We start from the raw sequence: 18,959 nt of genomic DNA on the forward strand, positions 1-18,959 counted from the left end.
ATCAGAACTCGTCGGAAGACCGAAAACATCGAATCCCTACAGTAACTTAAAGTTGTTTTCTTCTCCTTTTGGGGCTTTAGTCTGCGCGTTTTCTTCTACACAGCTAATAAATTGAGCCAATAACATAAAATGAAATTATAAAAAATTAGCAAACGTCCTTTTCAAATATTAACCTCTGTCTTAATTTTTCCATGGCCAATGACAAACATGGGAACGAATTTCTTTATTTATTGGCTTTTTATTGGTCAATTTTTGTTTGTCGGCTTAAACGTGCGAACGGTTGAAATGTTCCGTTAAGAAATTGGGCCTCCATGGATAACAAAAACATGTTTACAGCAACCAAACGCTAATGACCTTCTGAAACCTGAATGGATCTGCAGTTTAGCTTATATATCTGACCAAAGACAAGTTAATATTCGTTACCAATTTAACATATTACTATTTTTTATTTGCCTTAATAAATTAATTGTGTTTCTTATAAAAGGAACCGGGGGAGTATTATTATTGACGGGAGCAAAGCAATACATTGTTGTCTGTATTCATATTGCAGCTGTGAATTTCCCCACCCCCAGCTTTAATTGGGATCTTTGTTAAAAGGAAAATTTAGCCTTCTCCAGCTATGCTGAAAGTTAAGCTATCAGTGCTTACATTAAATATACAATAAGATACGACAATGATCATCCTATATTGCTCTTGAATCAAGATGGTATTGGCCAATCAGAAAAATTGAGCTGTCCATTTTACTCCTCTGCAGGAGGGTCCACCCAACGTCCGTGCTCTTTTATAAGCTCGATCAAGGCATTGGTTGCATGCTCCATTGCAATTCCACGCTTCACCACAGTCTGCAATTGTAATTATTACATTATACTTAACTGTCAATCAAAATTCATTCACCATGGAAAATTGAAAGCAAGTTGGGCTATCTTTTTCAGGGAGTTAAGCTTTAGTAATTTGGGCTTAAAGAATATGTCACCTTCCCAACATAGAGATCAATCTTCCCTGGGGCACCTCCTACATACCCAAAATCTGCATCAGCCATCTCCCCCGGTCCATTTACAATGCATCCCATGATTGCAATCTGATGCATGTGAAAGTAAATATTGCAAAACACAGATATTTTCATTTAGCGCAGGTGCAATTTACATGGTTTCAATGGAGAGGTAGAAGCATGACCTACAGAGGTAAGGATAAGGTGATTACCGAAACACCAGGGAGGTGTGACGTCTTCTCCCGAATTTGTGCACTTACTTCTTGAAGATCAAACAATGTCCTGCCACAGGATGGGCATGAGACATACTCCTGCAAGACATGTCAGGCATATCAGTAAAAACTAAAGATCATGGCTCTTTCTTTTTCCAATTCGATCTATGTCTTATCTGTGCTTAAACTACATACTGTCTTTGTATTTCTCATTCTGCAGCCTTGCAACAAATTGAAAGATGTATTTCTAAGGAACTCAAAATCCTTGTCTGGGGCTTCCAAAAGAACGCCATCTCCAAGCCCATCGACCAGAAGGGCTCCAGCATCAGATCCAGCACCAATCACTAAGTCATCCCTATAAGGAGAATTGATTGGTTTCACGAGGAATCAGGAACTACATATTTCTTACAAATTACCATAACTTAAAAATTACCTGTGAATCCCTTTTGGAAACTGAATGTGGTGAACAACAGGAAAGTTCAGAGAATTGTCTGATAGATACTCAAATAACCTGACATCAATGTAAGATATCAGGATTAGAGAAACTCTGAACCAGTAAAGATTAATTTTATAGAATCATAAATATAAGCAGCTCAGATCAGCGTAAATAAATATGATTTTACTATTTAGAGCCCAAAAGTGAAGTTTAAAAAGAAAGATCCAGATGTACTGATTGGGTTCACATTGCCAGAATATTGCAACAAATAATTAACCATGCATAATATTCTTACCGCCTTGCTGCATGTACTCTGTTAACTTTGTCTTCTGAAAAAGGCAGGTCATGGAGAAGCATAGTAGCATCAACAACTTTAAGAATTTCCAGTTCTTCATAAGACTCATCGCCTCGTACTGACACAACCAAGCGCGTGCCTAAAAGGTCACAATTGATGTAAGATTAAACATGAACTTTGAAGTGGATGATGAAAAAGATATTATAACAGAAAATCAAACGTTAACAAACTTCAGGAATCTCTATGTAATTTTCAAAAACAAGGTTTGTTTAATGTCATTAAATTTGAAGGGAGGTCCTTGCAATTTATTTAGAATATAGATAAAAAAAACTCAGAGAGTATCACCTTGTGGCAAAAGCTTATAAGCCCCGGTAGATAGTTCCTTCAGGTTTACTAGAACCATGGCATTGGGTAATGGCTTTGTTAGCTGCTCTGACAAAGGAGTTATAACTCCTAAACTAATATCTATCAGTCTCTTGAGAGCTAGTCGCTGATCACAGTACCAAAAATGGGAAAGAGGAAAATAAAATCATCCAACTGTCACAATTTATTGATGATGCAAAAATGGTTTGTTGGATAATGAAGCAGAACAAGAAAATGATTATGTTTAGACTTAGTTGCCAAAGTCAAGGTTCTTACAGCATTGTCATCATCTACTGGAGGAAGTTCCCGCAATAAGATTGAATCTACTGTAGCCAGATCCTGAATATTGGGCCTACTATGTCAATAACTTCTTATTTAAATCCACAAGACATTCAAAAACAAAATAAACGCAATAAGATTGAATTTACTGTTGCCAGATCCTGAATATTGGGACTACTATGTCAATAACTTCTTATTTAAATACACAAGACATTCATCCAACAAAATAACGTACCTTAAATGGCATGCCAACAATGAGTTTGGCAGCAAGTGATTTGTAAAGGAGCTCTGGCATCTATAAAAACAGGGTTTGTCAGCAAGTCAATAACATCAATAACTTCAGAGCGACACTATCCACCTCTACTAATATGAGAAGTAAAGAGAATGAAAATGTGATGCACATAAACAGATAGTGACTGATAGAGAAATTCAGTCAGACAAACATAAGAGAGAACAAGGGAAGAGCTGTCTAAATGATACCTTCAACTGATCCAAGGTGACTGACATGAGAACAGAACCATCCCGGTGCAAGACACCTCTGTAATCCACCTCTTCACCCTGCATGAAGATGGAGAATTTTGTAAGAAATGTTCGGGCAGTGCCAAAACAAGGCAATGTAAAAACAATTTCAGTGTGTGTGGTGTTAAGCATTTTTACAAAGTTTATAACCTAACCTCTTTTTGCACTGGTAATTGACCAGACCGGCGCTGGAAGTCAAAATAATGTCTATGCTTTTCTTCAAAAGGTGCCTGATGGAAGTAGTGCCATTAAAGGTAAGTTCCTAGCATTAGACGTTAGACTTAAGACAGTTTAGGCATGTCAAATTGAAGCATGTTTTGAATCATACCACCCCTTTCTGGAGTTCAGCTGCTCTCATTCCGAGGTTTGCCAACCTTCTGCATGGATCTATCTCCTCCTCTGGTGGTTCTGTGAGAGAAACTCGAATAGTATCGCCTAATCCATCCTAGTTAACAGCATATCATCAAAATACATTGTAAGTCTTCAATGGATGCAACAGAGCATGAAGAATATTTCTATTTTTTATGGAAATCTGAAAATTTTCAATTTAATATGCAATCAATCACATTCATACCTGAAGAAGAGTTCCAATGCCAATTGCGGACTTCATCCTCCCATCCTCGCCTTCTCCAGCTTCAGTAACTCCCAAGTGCAATGGATAGTCCCAACCTTGGACATACATTTCAGCTACAAGTAAGCGGTATGCCTGAACCATGACAACTGGGTTGCTTGCTTTCATAGAAAAAACAAAATTGTGATAGTCCAACTTGCGGCATATCCTTGCAAATTCAAAAGCAGATTCTACCTGTTCAATCATCACGTAGTGAGGACAACTCTCTGGGTGACACACCTAAATAAACAAAAAACGTTTAGCAGAATAAAATGTGGAAGGATTGTTTACCATTCCCCTAGGAGAATCTCCATAGTAGCTCATTATTCGATCGGAAAGACTGCCATGATTTGTCCCAATGCGCATTGCTCTCCCATATTTCTTACATTTCTCAACCAATGGTGTGAAAACCTGGGATTTAGTAAAGCCTAAAATAGGTCAATAAGTTCATATTTCAGTCATGGTATGATCGTTAATTCTAACAGGTATTGTAAAGAAGAACATAAACTTTGCATGGATTAGATGTAAATACAAATAAGACAAACAATATTGGAAAACAAAAATGTTTTGTTCGAACATTTATTCAGCTTGGGTAAAATCATACTCATTTTCTGTTTTCTAGGACAAGCAGCAAAGAATCTTGTAAACAGAATTATATGGTATGCCACATCCAATTTCTGAATATGAATACTCCTTAATAATTTTTTAAGCACATTTATGTAATACATAAACTGTTCCCACATCTTCAGCTAGAACTAAGGATGCATGTATAAGAGATAAGTGATCCTAAGTGCAATGCCCATAAATTAGCATATGCATGCTTTCACTAAAATTTGAGATGTAAAAGAACAGATGGACGGTTTGACCTGTTCAATATGCTCAAGTTCTTTTTGATAGTCATCTTCTGTGTACTCCAATTTCTCAAATTGAGCCCGTCTATCAGCTGTGAACGACCACCATGTTGGATTCAGAATGCAAACCAACACTTGAAAACACAACCAAAAGGAATGAAAAATAAAAGAACACTGATGAGTTAGCAAGGATATGCATACCAAAATTGCCAGGGTTGACACGAATTTTATCAAAGCATTCAGCTACCCGCAAAGCAACAGAGGGAGCAAAATGAATATCAGCCACCAACGGTATGTTGTAGCTGGGAATTGATAAATAAAAACACAGATGAATACATGAACAATAAGGACTTACGGCATCAATTATGTCCAATACAGCTCATTATAATTTGTGCTTACTTTTTCTGCACAAGGGAGTTTTTAATCTCAAAACATGCATCAGCTTCTTTCTTCCCTTGAACTGTTATCCGCACTATATCAGCTCCTTTATCCGCTATTCTCATTACCTGCCAATATCCAGGAGATGATTAAACATAACTACCAAATTCATCAATCAATTGTATTAACAAAAAAGACAATTAAATAGGCATGTCAGTGTAAATTTGCTAGAAGCTTTCGCAATTAGTGCAAGGCAGTCAGTTTTTTAACCTGTTCAACTGTTCCAGCAACATCCTTAGTGTCAGATGTAGTCATGGTCTGAATTCTTATCGGATGCTCACTACCAATAGACACATCGCCAACCATCACTGTCCTTGTTTTCCTCCTGACAGTTTTGTTCAATGATTCACAATACTTTTGCCTAGGGACTGCATTCAAAGTATTATCCATGGATCAGGCAAAGCGAAACTAAAATATGAAAATAACCACTGAAGCAGAAACACACAAATAGTCATTAGAGGTGACATATAAGAATGGAAATCGATGAACAATTTTAAAATTTAAATCATTCAAATAACAACAAAAAAATATATTTGAAGCTACGAAAGCATGCATACCCAAAAGAGGACTTCCCGGGGATGCAGATTGAAGTTCAGCAATATCCTGGCCAGGATTTGAGTTCTTGATAACTGACACCCTTGTTGTCCTTGCTGATTTCATTCTCTTCAAATCGGAAACTCTCACAAAATCCAAACTTTTTGCAAACCCCAAATTGGAATCCCAAGTCTTGAGGGTAGAAAACGAACTAGGCATAGTTCCCGCAGCCATTTGTATAACCTCACAGACTGAAAATTCAAATAAACCAAATCTATGATTGGCAAGCAAAACCATAACAATCACAAAAGCTTCAGAATTCAATCAAAATAAATAGTCAAACGAAATTGTGCTTCTTGTGTTGAACTTCAACTCACTCACACACACACAAACCATTGTTGAATTAAAAACTTGAGGGAAAACATACCAGCCAGAAAAATCCTGGGAAATGAAAGAAAAGAGAGAGAGAGAGAGAGAGAGAGCGAGGAGGAGTCTTGGAAAGTGGTAGTGAGATGTGAGGAAAGAGAGTGAAGTTTGTTTACCTGGTGGAAATGAGAAGAAGGGCGTGCTGTGGTGGTGGAGCAAAATTCAGAGGCCTAATTACAATTTTCTCTGTTGCTGATTTAGAAAAACGAAATTGGTATTTGAAAGCAACAAGCTGAATAAATGAGAACATGAATCCATGACAAAAACATGTTTCATTGGCATGACCAAATCACTGTTATCCATCGCCACTAGCAGCCATACGTGTGGCTTCTGTTTGCACTTCCATTTTTCATTATTTCCTTTCTACCCCATTTTCCTTAGTAAGTGTCATTCAATTCAGTGATTATCATTATTATTTTTAAAATAAATGAGAGAACCACATAAAGAAAAAAATTAATTAATAATTTTAATGTACCAACAAAATACGCATCGAACGTGAAGAACACACACGCCAAAGGTAAACTGAGAAAATTGAGTTTCAAAGAAATTGGATACTTATTTCGAAGGAGTGTGTGTCTTTTACTTTATTATAATAATAAAACAGATAAATTCCAAAGAGAATCTACTGAATACCAAGATTATGACTATTAAGGATATTCCGCCATCGGAAAACCGTTCACAACCGTTACCCAACTTAACTAAGTCCACTATAAAGAATAAAATTGCATTATCCTTATTTTAATAGAAAAAATATATATTAAAAAAGCAAAAATATTTTAAATATTTAGAATTCAAATAATTATTGGGTTTTGAAGTAATTAAAATAACTTAATAAAAATACTAAACATTTCTAAAAATTTGTAACACATTCACTATGCCTCGTTGAATTTGACGTTGACGCTGGTTGTTGAGACGAGTCTCACGAGCCGCTTAAGGTATGTAATTAGGCGTCTAATTAGGGATCACAGTTAGTATAATTTATAAACGAATATATTGTACTATTTTTATATTTATATTTTAAAAAGTCGAAATAACTTTTTACTTTTTATTATACCATTTTTTTTGTTACACATAATTTATACAAACTTTTTACGTGAATAATAATTCTCTTTAAATAATTCTTTGCATATATTTTAGTTTTTTATATACAGTGCAAGTAAATGAATATGGATATTAATATCTATATCCATACCCATAAATTTTTGTAAATATTTATCCATATATAGAATCAAACTCATTAAACAAATATTTATCCAACCTTTTATTAAAAAAAATCTACTTGACCAAGACAAGTAATCTAATTATTTTATAAGAATTAAAATTATATTTTATCTTTATTTAGAATATTTTTATGTTCTCTCTATAAAGTTGTATAATGCTTTTATTACTTTAAAAACATTAAATATTTAAATAATTATTGTTTAAATTAAATAGGAAAATTTAAGAAATATTAATTTTATATATATACACACACACTTTAGAAATTAGTCACATGTATAAAAAATAATAATAACTGACATTTATAGAAGAAGATAAGATTAATGATAATTTATATTTTAAAACTGAAAAATACAAATATATGAAGTATATCTACACGTTAAAGATTTTGATGAATATGTAGTGAATTGTGTTAATTATGAGTTGTAAAAATTAGTAAAATAATTATGACTTCACTTATATATATATATATATATATATATATATATATATATATAAGCTAATATTTTGAAAGGAAAAAATAACTCTAAAAAAGACATGTGATATACGACTTTCAAATAAATATCTTTTTAATATAATAATGTTATTAAATTATGTATCTTTCTAGCTAATCTTCGTAATAAACTATCATTGTTACTCAAAAAATATTAAATTATTTTAAATTGTTATGATATTAAATACATTTATTTTTATTTGGTTTAATTACTTCTTTAATCTATATACATGACACTTATTTTTAATTAGTACTCAATTAAACAAGTTTTTAAATGTGTCTTTATGGTTAAGATTGTTCTCAATTTAGCTTATTCCTTTTTTTCATGCAGGGAACAAAATTGAGAATGTAGGTACAGACTAAAGTTCAATCCTTACAAGTATTTGCATTCATCATTTATCTTACTCTACTGCTTTTACGATTTTACTTTCAGTTTTGATTTCATACAAACTTAAAATAACCGATCTTCAAATTTCTAAGGTGTTAAAAAGGTAATGATACTGTGAGGGTGTTTATGAGTCTAAATTGTAAAAGAAATTGTCGTTTACAAGGAACTTATTAGGCTTAGAACGTACAGCATTGCGTACGAATCACTGCTGATTTAAGTAGTCACTATTTCAATTAAAAAATGCTTTTCCAAGATGATAACCATCTCTTCCTTTATAATTTTAATTAACAATTAAAAATCTGTTAAAATGAGTGTGTTCTTCGAATATCAAATATATATAAAACAAAAGGCAAGGTATGGAAAGATCTTGAACTGGGCACTACACAAAACCTGTAGTTGCAGGGCCAATCTTATTATCCATATTCTTCTTGCGAGAGGCCATTCTCATGCTGAAGCAAAAAGATAAAAACAAGTTAACATTTTGATGGAATATGACGGCATACAAAGCAATCTTGGGCATGAAATATGAAGGTGGAGAATGTTATGAAAGTTCTCAATTTTGTTTTATGGAAAGTTAAAGAAGGCCAACAATATAAGTGGGAATGAAAAGAGAGGAAGAGTGACTATCCTATGTAGCATGTTATGTCATTCCAACTACCCTGCCACTGCCTCCATTCGACCAACCTTATCCCTGTCAGTATGCCAACAATGCAACGATGTTTTTGTCTACTTTCTTTTCCTCTTTTTTCTTTTTACTTTTTCTTGATCAAATACTTTTGTTTTATAGTATTCATCTATATATATAATCTTTTAAAAATTAATAAAAAAATTGTTCAAAAGATGTAACATTCTTTAGATTTTTAAATAAAAAAAATCATATTTTTATTAAACTTTTTAAATTAGATTTGTTATAAATACTTTTTTTTTCTTTGTGATGCGTGTATAAAACCTAAATTTTGTTCTAATTTAATTCAAGTTTAAACTTGATATACTAAATCTCTCTTTTTGTATTGGTTTAATGACAAGTACACTTAAAAATCATTGGAATTAGATGGAAACTAACAATGTTTTTAAATTCTCATTTGAAACCTCAAAAACGGTATTAATCATTTTAACATTAATAAAAAAATATATTATTTAAAAAAAAAAAGAAATTACGAAATTAAGATACATTTTGACAATGGAGATGATACATGATATCTTGCACGACTCCACGCAGATCAAATAAGATTCATGTTTGTTTTTTGGTCTAGATTTAAGATTCATGTAAGCACTGCATAAATAAAGTTTTTTAAACGAATTTCTACCCATTATTACCCTACAAAAACTTACAATTTGTATGTCTGGGCTTAAAAATTTACATGAACTCTGATCCATGGATGGGTTAGCTCAAGTCTATAGTGAAATGGACCAACTTTTATTAAAAATTATAACAATAAAATGCTTAACTTTTAGGCTAACTCACGAACCATTTGGCCTGACTTAAAAATGGGTTGTTAGTATTTTCCTTTTTATTAATATTGATGTGATAAAAACTGCCCCTCAAAAACTACGATTTAGTACTTCAAAAATGAAATTCAAATACACACTAAATCGTCACTACTTAAGTTTAGAGCATCACGTCAACATATTAATATTTTACTGCACAAATAAGTTTTTGTCAATCTTGTATCTCACCAAGCAAAAAAGCAGTCCAGAAACAGTATTCTTGTTTTGCTGTGGTGAAATGCTTAGTACAATGAAATAAACAAAAAAACCATAGCAAGAGAGAGTGTAGTCCTAAGCCATCATCTATTGCGATAATATAAGCTGTACAATAAAGTGTTTGTGTAGATGTACACTAGTCAAATCCTTCCAGAGCTTTATCGCCTATACAATGACAATTGACAATTGACAATCCCCTCAACCAACGCGAAAAAAGCCATACAAAGATCAATTCAGCTTTGACTCTGCTCGGATAAAGCCTGCCATCTTCTTCTCCATCTTGAAAACTCAACAAGAATTGAACTTCCACTCATCACTACACCAAACCCAGCAAATGTTGCTAGAAGGATTGACAAAACTGCATGCTTACCAACCTGCAGTTTTACCATCAAAACTTGAGCGCACAGAATTTCATAGAAGTTGTATAAGTATTAATGTCAAAACTTGAATTTTGATCCATTTGACTATTTTCCTTTTGGTGATAAAATGTTCGGGTGAAATAAAGGTTGTCTCATTCTATGATCAGCGAATGTCACATTCCAGTGGTAAGCTGGATTCAGAACCAACTTTTGATGCCTTTGACTATTTATTTCTCAAAATAATATTATGGTGTCAAGTAAAAATAAGAATTTAGCTCAAATCAAAAAGTATTACCAAGGAGTAAAATATATGAGCGAAGAGAACCACCAAAGCAAATTGGACAGATGCGTAGATCCAGATGAACCTGTTCTTAACTGGAAAACAAGGTTAAAAACCAGTTAGGTTTGCATATTTTAGAGAAACCCATCCAAGCATTAACAGAATTAGCCAAAACAATTTTGGTGTCATGAATAAGAACTCTACAAATTAAGAATCATGTTATAAATTAATCACCAATGGCCATATCATTTTAGATCATAGGAGCTTCTATAAATAATGCTTACTGGTATAGTGATATGTCACCAAATTATATTTGTAAACTAAGCTATGATGAGTTACAATTACCCATAGTTGATGATGTCACTGCGGAGAGTAGACCCAATACACAGGAAAATGGAAGAGACATGAAAATTGCTTTGGTTCCCATTTTTCCAACCTGCAGAGAGTTGAATAACTGAGGATATATAGAATTGTATCCATGACATATCTGATAAGACTTTTATTCTCACCAACAGCTGCTCAAGGAAACAGAAATAGGCAAGCATGCTGACAATAACAAGCACTGGGAGTTCCTGCCAAATCCTGTCAAATCGAGCAGACAAATTAACGTGTTATGTGTAACAATAATTACAGTACATGAAAGACACAACAAAAACACTATTCCAGGCTGGTTCATGATTATTACCATGTTGATTTAGTATGATTCTATAAAAAGGTTGCTCATAAGATTCTATTATACTCATTTAGCTCCCAATTGAAAAGTAATGTCATGACTCATTCATTGTATACTAGTACCAATGTTTATAAAAGAAATTAACTACACATGCCTGTAATCATCTTCCGGGGACCTTGCTCCAGTATTCTGCGTTTGAACACTACGGATCCTTAAGAGAGTGACAGGGAGGTTCCTAACCTCCTCCTTGCACACATCACAGGTCTTGTTACCCTTGATACTAAACCATTTAACAGCACATTCTTGATGAGCCAGAGCAAGTTCACCTTTGCAGCTGCATTCCAGCTTGAATGTCTCACCTCCTTCACATAGACCAACCAGACAAATTCTACACACGGCTTCCTCTTCAGCAATATCTTCACCGTCACCATTTTCTGAACCAGGAAAGGCTTTAAAGTTAATAACTTCATGTGGGGTTTGAAACAATTTGTTATGGATTTATAAATTAAACTAAGATGCCTTCAATGAATGTGGGAAATTTTTAAGTGCCAAGAAAACAAAAAACAGATATAATGTTAATATTTTTCCTAACTGTTAATTGGACATGAGAATTTTATTATTTTTAATGAGTATTTACGTAAGTGCTTATAATAAGATACCTGAATCCTCTGTTGTTTCGTTCACTTTCTTTACTAGAGGGGTGGAAGGAATAACGCGGAAAACCGAATCCATTCTCCTTATTCCTTTATCTTTGTCATTGACAGGCACTGAACGAGAGCGAGCTATCATCCCCTGGGTCTCTCGTCCCTGCAAAAGGACCAAATATGTTAAAGCAAAGGGTAAACATCTTTACGATGTTAGAAATACCAGAAGTGACATTAGCAGAAGCAGAGTAACCATCGAGCTTAAAAAAAAGCATTAAATAAAGAATTTTTAAACCTTGGTGTTCATCATTGCAATTTTTTTTTTCTCTTGCTTCTAAGACCTCATGAAACAACAATTGTAATTTCAGTGGAAGAAATTAATCCAGCAAATATTTCAATCCTTAAGTTCATTTTTTTTATTAGTGCAAAACCAAGATGCCCATTAATCAAGTACATATAAAGGAGTCATTTTTATAATTTATTGCTATGTAAACGCTTGAAATCTTACACATGGAGAACAACCAACAATTCCAGCTAGAGCAGAATCTGTGTTGGCAAGAGCAATTTCTTCTACAGGTAATGATGATGCCCTCTTAATCTTAGGAGTGAATATTTTTGTGAGAGACACTGATCTTGAGATTGAAGACTTTTCTTGAAGGCCTGAACAGGAACCTTCTGGAGTTCCAGTTATAGCCTTTTCAATATCAGATGATGTTCGATTCCTGAAGTTGAGCTTTGGTAAGATGTTTCTTATGGAAGATTTGGCTCTTGAAGCTGAAGGGCCTGGGTGATTTCTGATTGGAGCATCAACAGAACGAGAAGTGACAAGAAAATTCACTCTCTTATGAGTTGGAGTAGGACTTGGTGTGAGTGGCATCCTTATTCCAACAAAATCCTGAGAAGGCTCTTCTAATGTAGTGAAGGGTATTTCCAGGTGAAGATTCTGTTGCTTCCAATGATTAACATGTGAAGTCTCATCAGTTGCCTCTATTGGATCATCAACCTATAAAATAAACAAAACATGGACTTGATAAACAACTGATGTTGGCTAATTTAATATCACAATTAGATAAATTAAATATTACAAACTTGGCTAAGAGAGTGGGAAAACAAGAATTTAGTAAGTACCTTGCGAACTGGAAGAGAAAGTGTTGGCTTGCACGAAGGTGCATCTTGTTTTTGCTCAGCACTCATTTTGTGGTGACAAAGGAAAACAACAACTTGGAACTAACAGAAATAATAGTACTAGCACTTAGTTTGAGTAGTTTGTTATTGCTTAGTGCATGTGTTTGTGAGTTGTGAGAGAAAAACAGCTTAAATTGGGTAATAACAGAGATAAAGTTGAACATTTATGAAACAAGGTGGGAGCATGTCGTGTTCTCACTCCCACATACACTTGCTTTCTCCACTATGCCCGGACTCTCCGCTTTTGCATTTGCTTTTATAGTACACACACTTATTGCATCAAAATAATGCATGTTAGACGTTGCTCATTTGCACGCCATATTAAATTAAATAGGTTCAATTTTACTGAAGTTTATTTAAAATAATAAGACATAAGATTTCGTTTCTGCAATCTTCAAATTGTGTAGAAAAATTAGCATTTTTTTCAAATTTGCTCCACAATCATCTGGGTAAGATTTGTGTAAAATTGTTATAATTTGTAAAAGTAAAATGTTTAACAATATGTCGATGAATTCTAAATAAATAATTGTTACTTTTAAAAAACGATTTGGTTTAAATTGTTTAATACTTTAAAAAATCAACAACCTAATTCCTTTTTGCATAACTTTATCCTTATTTTCTGTTATCTAACAATTGAAACGAGAAAGAATTAATCCAATAAGATTTGGTAAAGTGACTGAAATATATGTTTTGTTGTGGTCTTGAAAGTACATGTGCTAATGACTGGAGGCAAGAACAAAACTAAAAAGCATGAAACGTTCGAGAACATGGAGTCTCTGAGTGGTGTCTCTCCACTTCCAAGGTGGGATGAGGATGCATGCTTGTGCATGAGGTACTTCAGTTACCCACTTTGCCATATTTTTAGCTTATTTTTCGGATGATTGTCCAAATCCCTTTGGATTCACGCAATTCCTGTGAAATTTGTTCAGACAACTATGGTCTTAAGAAACTGTGGGCACCGCTTGTTCTTTAGTAAGAAGATAAAAGAAGCTAAAGGAGTTTCATTTTTTATTACGATTAAAAACGAATGAGGAAACATCATTAAACTCAATCTTCGGATACATAATGAAAAAAAAAAAATATATTACTTGGTGTACAATAGAGATTGACATTTATGTATTTTATACTTATTTTATTGTTTGTCTCAAGTTGTTATTGTTAAGTATTCTAAATACTTTATAGATCTTTTAAGATATGTTCAATAATATATAATGATAATTTATATATAATAATTTTTATTTAAAATATAAATTTTAATATATTTATATCATTAACTGTTGTATTTTTAATAAAAAACTATTATTATTATTATTTTGTATACTCGTGAATACACGCTTAAAAAAATAATAGGTAAATTCTATGTTATCCTGAAAAAAATTTTAAGATACAGTATATAAAAAAATTTAATCAATAATATATAGATATATATTTAAATAATAATTTATTATATTCAAATAAGTTAAAAATATTAAATTTTTAAATAAAATTAAGACACAATTAAAATTAAATAAATTAAAATAAAAAATAAAATAATAATATTATATTAATATATTATGTTATAATTGTTTTATTTATAATAAATGAAAATTATTGAAATATAAATTTTATTTTATTTGAAACTAAAAATTTATAAAAAATAATATAATATATATATAATAAAATTATATAACAAATAATATAAATAATATATTTTTTTAACTTGTTATAAGTTTTATTTTTATTAATAAATTTTTTTAACTAGAATATTCATAAAAGAAAAATTTAAGTACCAGAATACACACTAAAATAATATATTACTAATATTTGATACTCATTAATTGATGTCAACAGTAATGAAAGCCAATGCAATGTTTGACAAAACAAAAACATTGAAATGGTTACTTCCTGCATGTACTGAATGATTCTAGAGAGTTCTTTCTGTATGAGCTATGAATAGGGTAGGTTGGAAGCGCTTCTATAGTTTTATTTGGATACTCTTTCTTTAGCAATTGGTCTCAAGGGAAAATTTGGTGGAATGCTTCAAAAATAATTGCCTCTTCTCGAATTTGTTTAGGTTACGACATTTTTTAATTTTATATTTTATAGTTATCATTATTAACTTTTCATTTTATTTATAGATATTTTATTTTTCATATTTTTTAACTTTCCAAACTTTTTGAAAAAATTTGGTTATTTTTTCCAAAAGTCTTAAACAAAATATATCAATCAAAAGTCAAATGTTGATTAGTTTTAAATTCACGAAAAAAGAAAGAATATTTCGGTACACACACATTATCTTAAAGGGAGAAAAATAAAAAATAAGTATGAATATTTCATAGTTTATGATTATCCTTTGATTAGTTGGACGTAGTGTTGAAAGATGAAAGAGGAGTTGGACATAAGTATTTTGAGTGGATGGCTATATTTCGAAAGAATGGATATATAATTCTTGAGACTTGTTGCTTTTCTCACGACTACTTGTGGGGCTTGTGGCTTTAATGCAACGAAAATTAAAGAATTGAAGAGCACCCTTAACTTTCTCCTTGGGAAAAGGCCATTCAAGTTATAGCAAGCAACCACTTTGATTACGTGTTAGAGACGACACACAACATTCGAAGGGTCAGAATACAAGTGTACGAGTCCAACAATGTTAAAACTGATGGTGACATATATTTTGGTTCATAATTTGTTCAATATATTTAGCGTCCTTAAATGTGCCATGTCATTTGAAACTCAGCCAATGATGGCTCATTGCCACCGACTCAATTCATTTATCTGACAAAGAAGGAGCAAAGGACGATTGCTGAGATCTCATGCCACCATTAATGCTTTTGTTTCCTTTTGGTTAAATAATTGCTTTTTAATTATTTTTGTTCATTCCCATTTATAGTTGAATCCTTTATGACCTATTTTCCTTCTTCGTTTGCCCGTGAAACCACCTATGATTTACCATCATTATTGCAACAAGCAATCACACTGGGTTGCTTCTCGAATGTGATAAGTAATGAAAACTAAGGCCTCTTTCATTTTTAAAAAAGTTCATTTTATAATAAGACTACTTTAATTGTATTTTTATTACAAAGCTTATTAAATTAAGTTTAAAAGAGATATTTTTTTTATAATTTATATAAAAACTATTATTATTTTTAAATTATAAGAGTCATAAATCATTTTTCTAAGTTCGCTGTAAGTTATTTCAATTGTTCTCTTAATTTATAATAATTAATTAAAAATTAAATTATTAGACTTATAACATCATTTTTTGAGAAAAAAATATTAATATCAGTGTTTAGAATTAACTTTAAATATTTGAAGTCATAATTTTTTATTAAAAATATAGTCTATGAAAAATTAAAAATATTGTGTTTTTAATATAAAAATATTATTTTTATATATTGAAAATTAATTTTAAATTTATATTCATAAAAATTTAATTAATAATTATAATATATTTTAAAAGTTTTTGTAACAAGAAAAGTGTTGTTACACTCATCTAATGGCTCTTAATAAAGTAGTTATTTTTAGATACGAAAAATATTAGTAATGCATTTTTTAAGACACTATTAACTACGCGTTAAAATTTATTAAAATTTTAAAAAATATTTTTTGTTTTTAAACTAATTTTTTTAATTTTTTTAATAAATTTAACTAATAATTAGAAGTATATTAAAAATATATGTTTTAAAAACTATGTTGTTAACATTTCTCGCTAAATCTATAAGCAAAACAATGGGATCGAAGATAAAAATAAAAAATAAAAAACTTAGGTAATGTAGTTATAATTGTATACTTTTTTTTGTTTTTACTGTAAATAGATTTTAAAAAATTGAATGCTGAGACTCACAATTGTTCTTTTTTACTTACAGAACAATAGCATTGTTGCTGCTTGCAAGCAACCATTCCTCCGCGTAACTTCAACTTTCTCAAGAATAAAAAAACTTTGATAAGAACCACTTTTTAAAGGTATTCAAAAAGTATCTTTATCTCTATAATTAAAGAATAATTGTATCTTTATCTCTCTTTAATTTTTTTTATGTGCAACAATTGTTTGTATAAACATCTCTTCCTTTTTTTACACAATTCTCATTCCCTTTCTTATTAACAATTCTATTCTTATGCAACATTGCTTAATTTTAAGTAATTCCAATTAAAGATGTTCTAAAAAATTAAATAACCCTTTACATGTACGACTCCATTTACTAAGTGTTTTGAAAGTACCAACTTTAAAATATTTTTAACTATTTAAGCACAAGCCTTAAAATGTTATATGTTACATTAAATGATAATTATAATTAAACTAAGTGAAAATCAAAATTTAGTTAAAAATAATAATTAATATTTTCTTAAGTTTTTTTAAATAAGACATGCATAACTAAGAATAATACAAGCAGACTTATTTTATGATGATATACGAGAAAAACCTTTATAGGTTGGGTAGTCCCCGCAATTTGTATACATGCATATTGTTATTTTTTTTCTTTGGTGATTGATATTTTAATATTTTTTTTATTTTATTGAAGTTCAATCTTCTTTTTTTCTTTTTCTTTTTTTATCTATTTAGCTTAGATTATAGATAATTGTTAAGAGTTTTATCTCATAGAAAAATTTATCTGTTAAAAGTAGTAAAAGCAAGTGTTTAAAAAGTATTTGAATTTTTCTACTTTAAAAAGACTCATTTAGTCTCTTTATAATTTTTTACAATAAAATAAAAAATATTAACTACAAGTAAATTAATTAATAAACTCAAATAATTAATGATTTATCTACAATTTTATAAATAAATTAATAAAACAATCATTTATTAATCTTTCCACGCTTAAATTTTGTTTATTCTTAAGCAATAAGTTTAAGTGAAGAAATACTCGTGGAAAATATCAAAAGATAATTTTTCTTAAATTGTAGAAACAAATAAATATAATTATCTCAAAAAATTTAAAAAATCAAAATAATTTTTTTATAATATTAATAGATAAATAAATATGTTTCCAGTTACATTCTTAACAATTAATTCATGTGTATTTTTCAAATCGTGTTTTAAGAATTAATTAGCATCAGAAATAAAAGATATAATAAACATGTTAAGTAGTACCATTTGATTAAAAAAATTAAAATACTTTATCAAACATGTACTATATTATACTCATTTTTATCATTTGTAATAAAAATAATATTTATTATTTTCTCAAACAATATCCTTGAACTCTAATAAGTAAAATAGAAACAAAACTTTGAGCTTTTTTTTTCCATCAACACTCACTTTTTAGAATTATCTCTTTACAAATACATCATAAAGATTAATTTGATCGTGACACCATTATATAATGACAAGACATCGATTAATTTAACTTTCATCACATATAAGGTGGGAAGGCATCACGTTCCTAATCATGACTACTAATTATTTATTTGTATACCAACTCAACTTCATATTAGCAAAAGAAGGGGAAATTAAAAAAATCATTTTCATTCAACGTGGATGGAATTTGCTCGCCAATAAATCATAATCTTTCATTTATTTATCATAAAGTGCACCACATTCAATTACTAATACTATAAAATAAGCAGGGTTCATAAAGCTAAATGTGTGAAACACATGCAGAAAATTTTCACGCAGCTGAAGCTTCGAGTAATTAGAGATCCAATTAAATATACGATGTTATTAACTATAACCTTTAAGATTGAATTTAATCATTTATGAATAAAAGTTTTTTTTAATTATATATTTATTATATTAAATTATAAATATATAATAAATACTTCTCTTATTTCAAATAATGCATAAATTTTTCAGATTAAAGTGACCTCTACTGTAATTTAAAAAATGACAAAAAAAAATAAAAATCAAAAGGATGAACATTTGACCATAATTTAGCAATCAGATTAATCCCCTAATAAAAAAAAAGTCAGAATACGTATAATGCTTCATCATGATGTATGCAGCAAAATGGAAATCATATTCAAGACCATGCTCGAGTAGAAGGCACTAAAATAAAACGTTCGTAAATTTAATAAGTTTTATTTATATTTATTTTTAAAATTTAATAATAATAGCATATATGTATATGTACATATATATTAAAATTAT

General features: G+C 30.5%; 2 protein-coding genes across 11 annotated transcripts; both read right to left on the reverse strand.

The window, feature by feature from the left end:
• Positions 1-466: 466 nt before the first annotated feature.
• LOC113856118 (4-hydroxy-3-methylbut-2-en-1-yl diphosphate synthase (ferredoxin), chloroplastic) lies at positions 467-6,508 on the reverse strand. 5 transcript variants are annotated; one of them, XM_027487796.1, is made up of 21 exons: positions 6,068-6,231; positions 5,953-5,966; positions 5,549-5,776; positions 5,202-5,359; positions 4,953-5,059; positions 4,755-4,855; positions 4,569-4,645; positions 3,994-4,113; positions 3,667-3,897; positions 3,424-3,537; positions 3,248-3,322; positions 3,054-3,131; positions 2,809-2,868; positions 2,571-2,633; positions 2,277-2,421; positions 1,932-2,070; positions 1,634-1,711; positions 1,396-1,555; positions 1,201-1,299; positions 974-1,078; positions 467-842 (listed from the first exon to the last, which is right to left on the reverse strand). In XM_027487796.1, exons 1-21 carry the CDS (start codon positions 6,199-6,201, stop codon positions 741-743), a joined length of 2,388 nt encoding a protein of 795 aa, XP_027343597.1. In that variant the 5' UTR covers positions 6,202-6,231; the 3' UTR covers positions 467-740. The 5 variants fall into 5 exon arrangements, 4 of the variants coding, with proteins under 4 accessions (XP_027343597.1, XP_027343596.1, XP_027343598.1 ...); XM_027487795.1 differs by having other exon boundaries at positions 3,421-3,537; positions 6,068-6,229; XR_003502861.1 differs by lacking the exon at positions 5,953-5,966 and having other exon boundaries at positions 1,178-1,299; positions 3,421-3,537; positions 6,068-6,333.
• A 3,084-nt stretch (positions 6,509-9,592) lies between these two features.
• Positions 9,593-13,812, reverse strand: LOC113854271. 6 transcript variants are annotated; one of them, XM_027485178.1, is made up of 8 exons: positions 12,839-13,812; positions 12,219-12,713; positions 11,726-11,873; positions 11,221-11,500; positions 10,903-10,975; positions 10,739-10,829; positions 10,409-10,488; positions 9,593-10,128 (listed from the first exon to the last, which is right to left on the reverse strand). In XM_027485178.1, exons 1-8 carry the CDS (start codon positions 12,902-12,904, stop codon positions 9,988-9,990), a joined length of 1,374 nt encoding a protein of 457 aa, XP_027340979.1. In that variant the 5' UTR covers positions 12,905-13,812; the 3' UTR covers positions 9,593-9,987. The 6 variants fall into 6 exon arrangements, with proteins under 6 accessions (XP_027340979.1, XP_027340981.1, XP_027340980.1 ...); XM_027485180.1 differs by having other exon boundaries at positions 12,237-12,713; positions 12,839-13,137; XM_027485179.1 differs by having other exon boundaries at positions 11,221-11,515; positions 12,839-13,137.
• Between the last annotated feature and the right edge of the window lie 5,147 nt (positions 13,813-18,959).

This window comes from Abrus precatorius, unplaced genomic scaffold (genome assembly GCF_003935025.1).
Source record: "Abrus precatorius isolate BTA unplaced genomic scaffold, Abrus_2018 Scaffold11, whole genome shotgun sequence".
In the NCBI taxonomy this organism is placed as follows: domain Eukaryota; kingdom Viridiplantae; phylum Streptophyta; class Magnoliopsida; order Fabales; family Fabaceae; genus Abrus; species Abrus precatorius.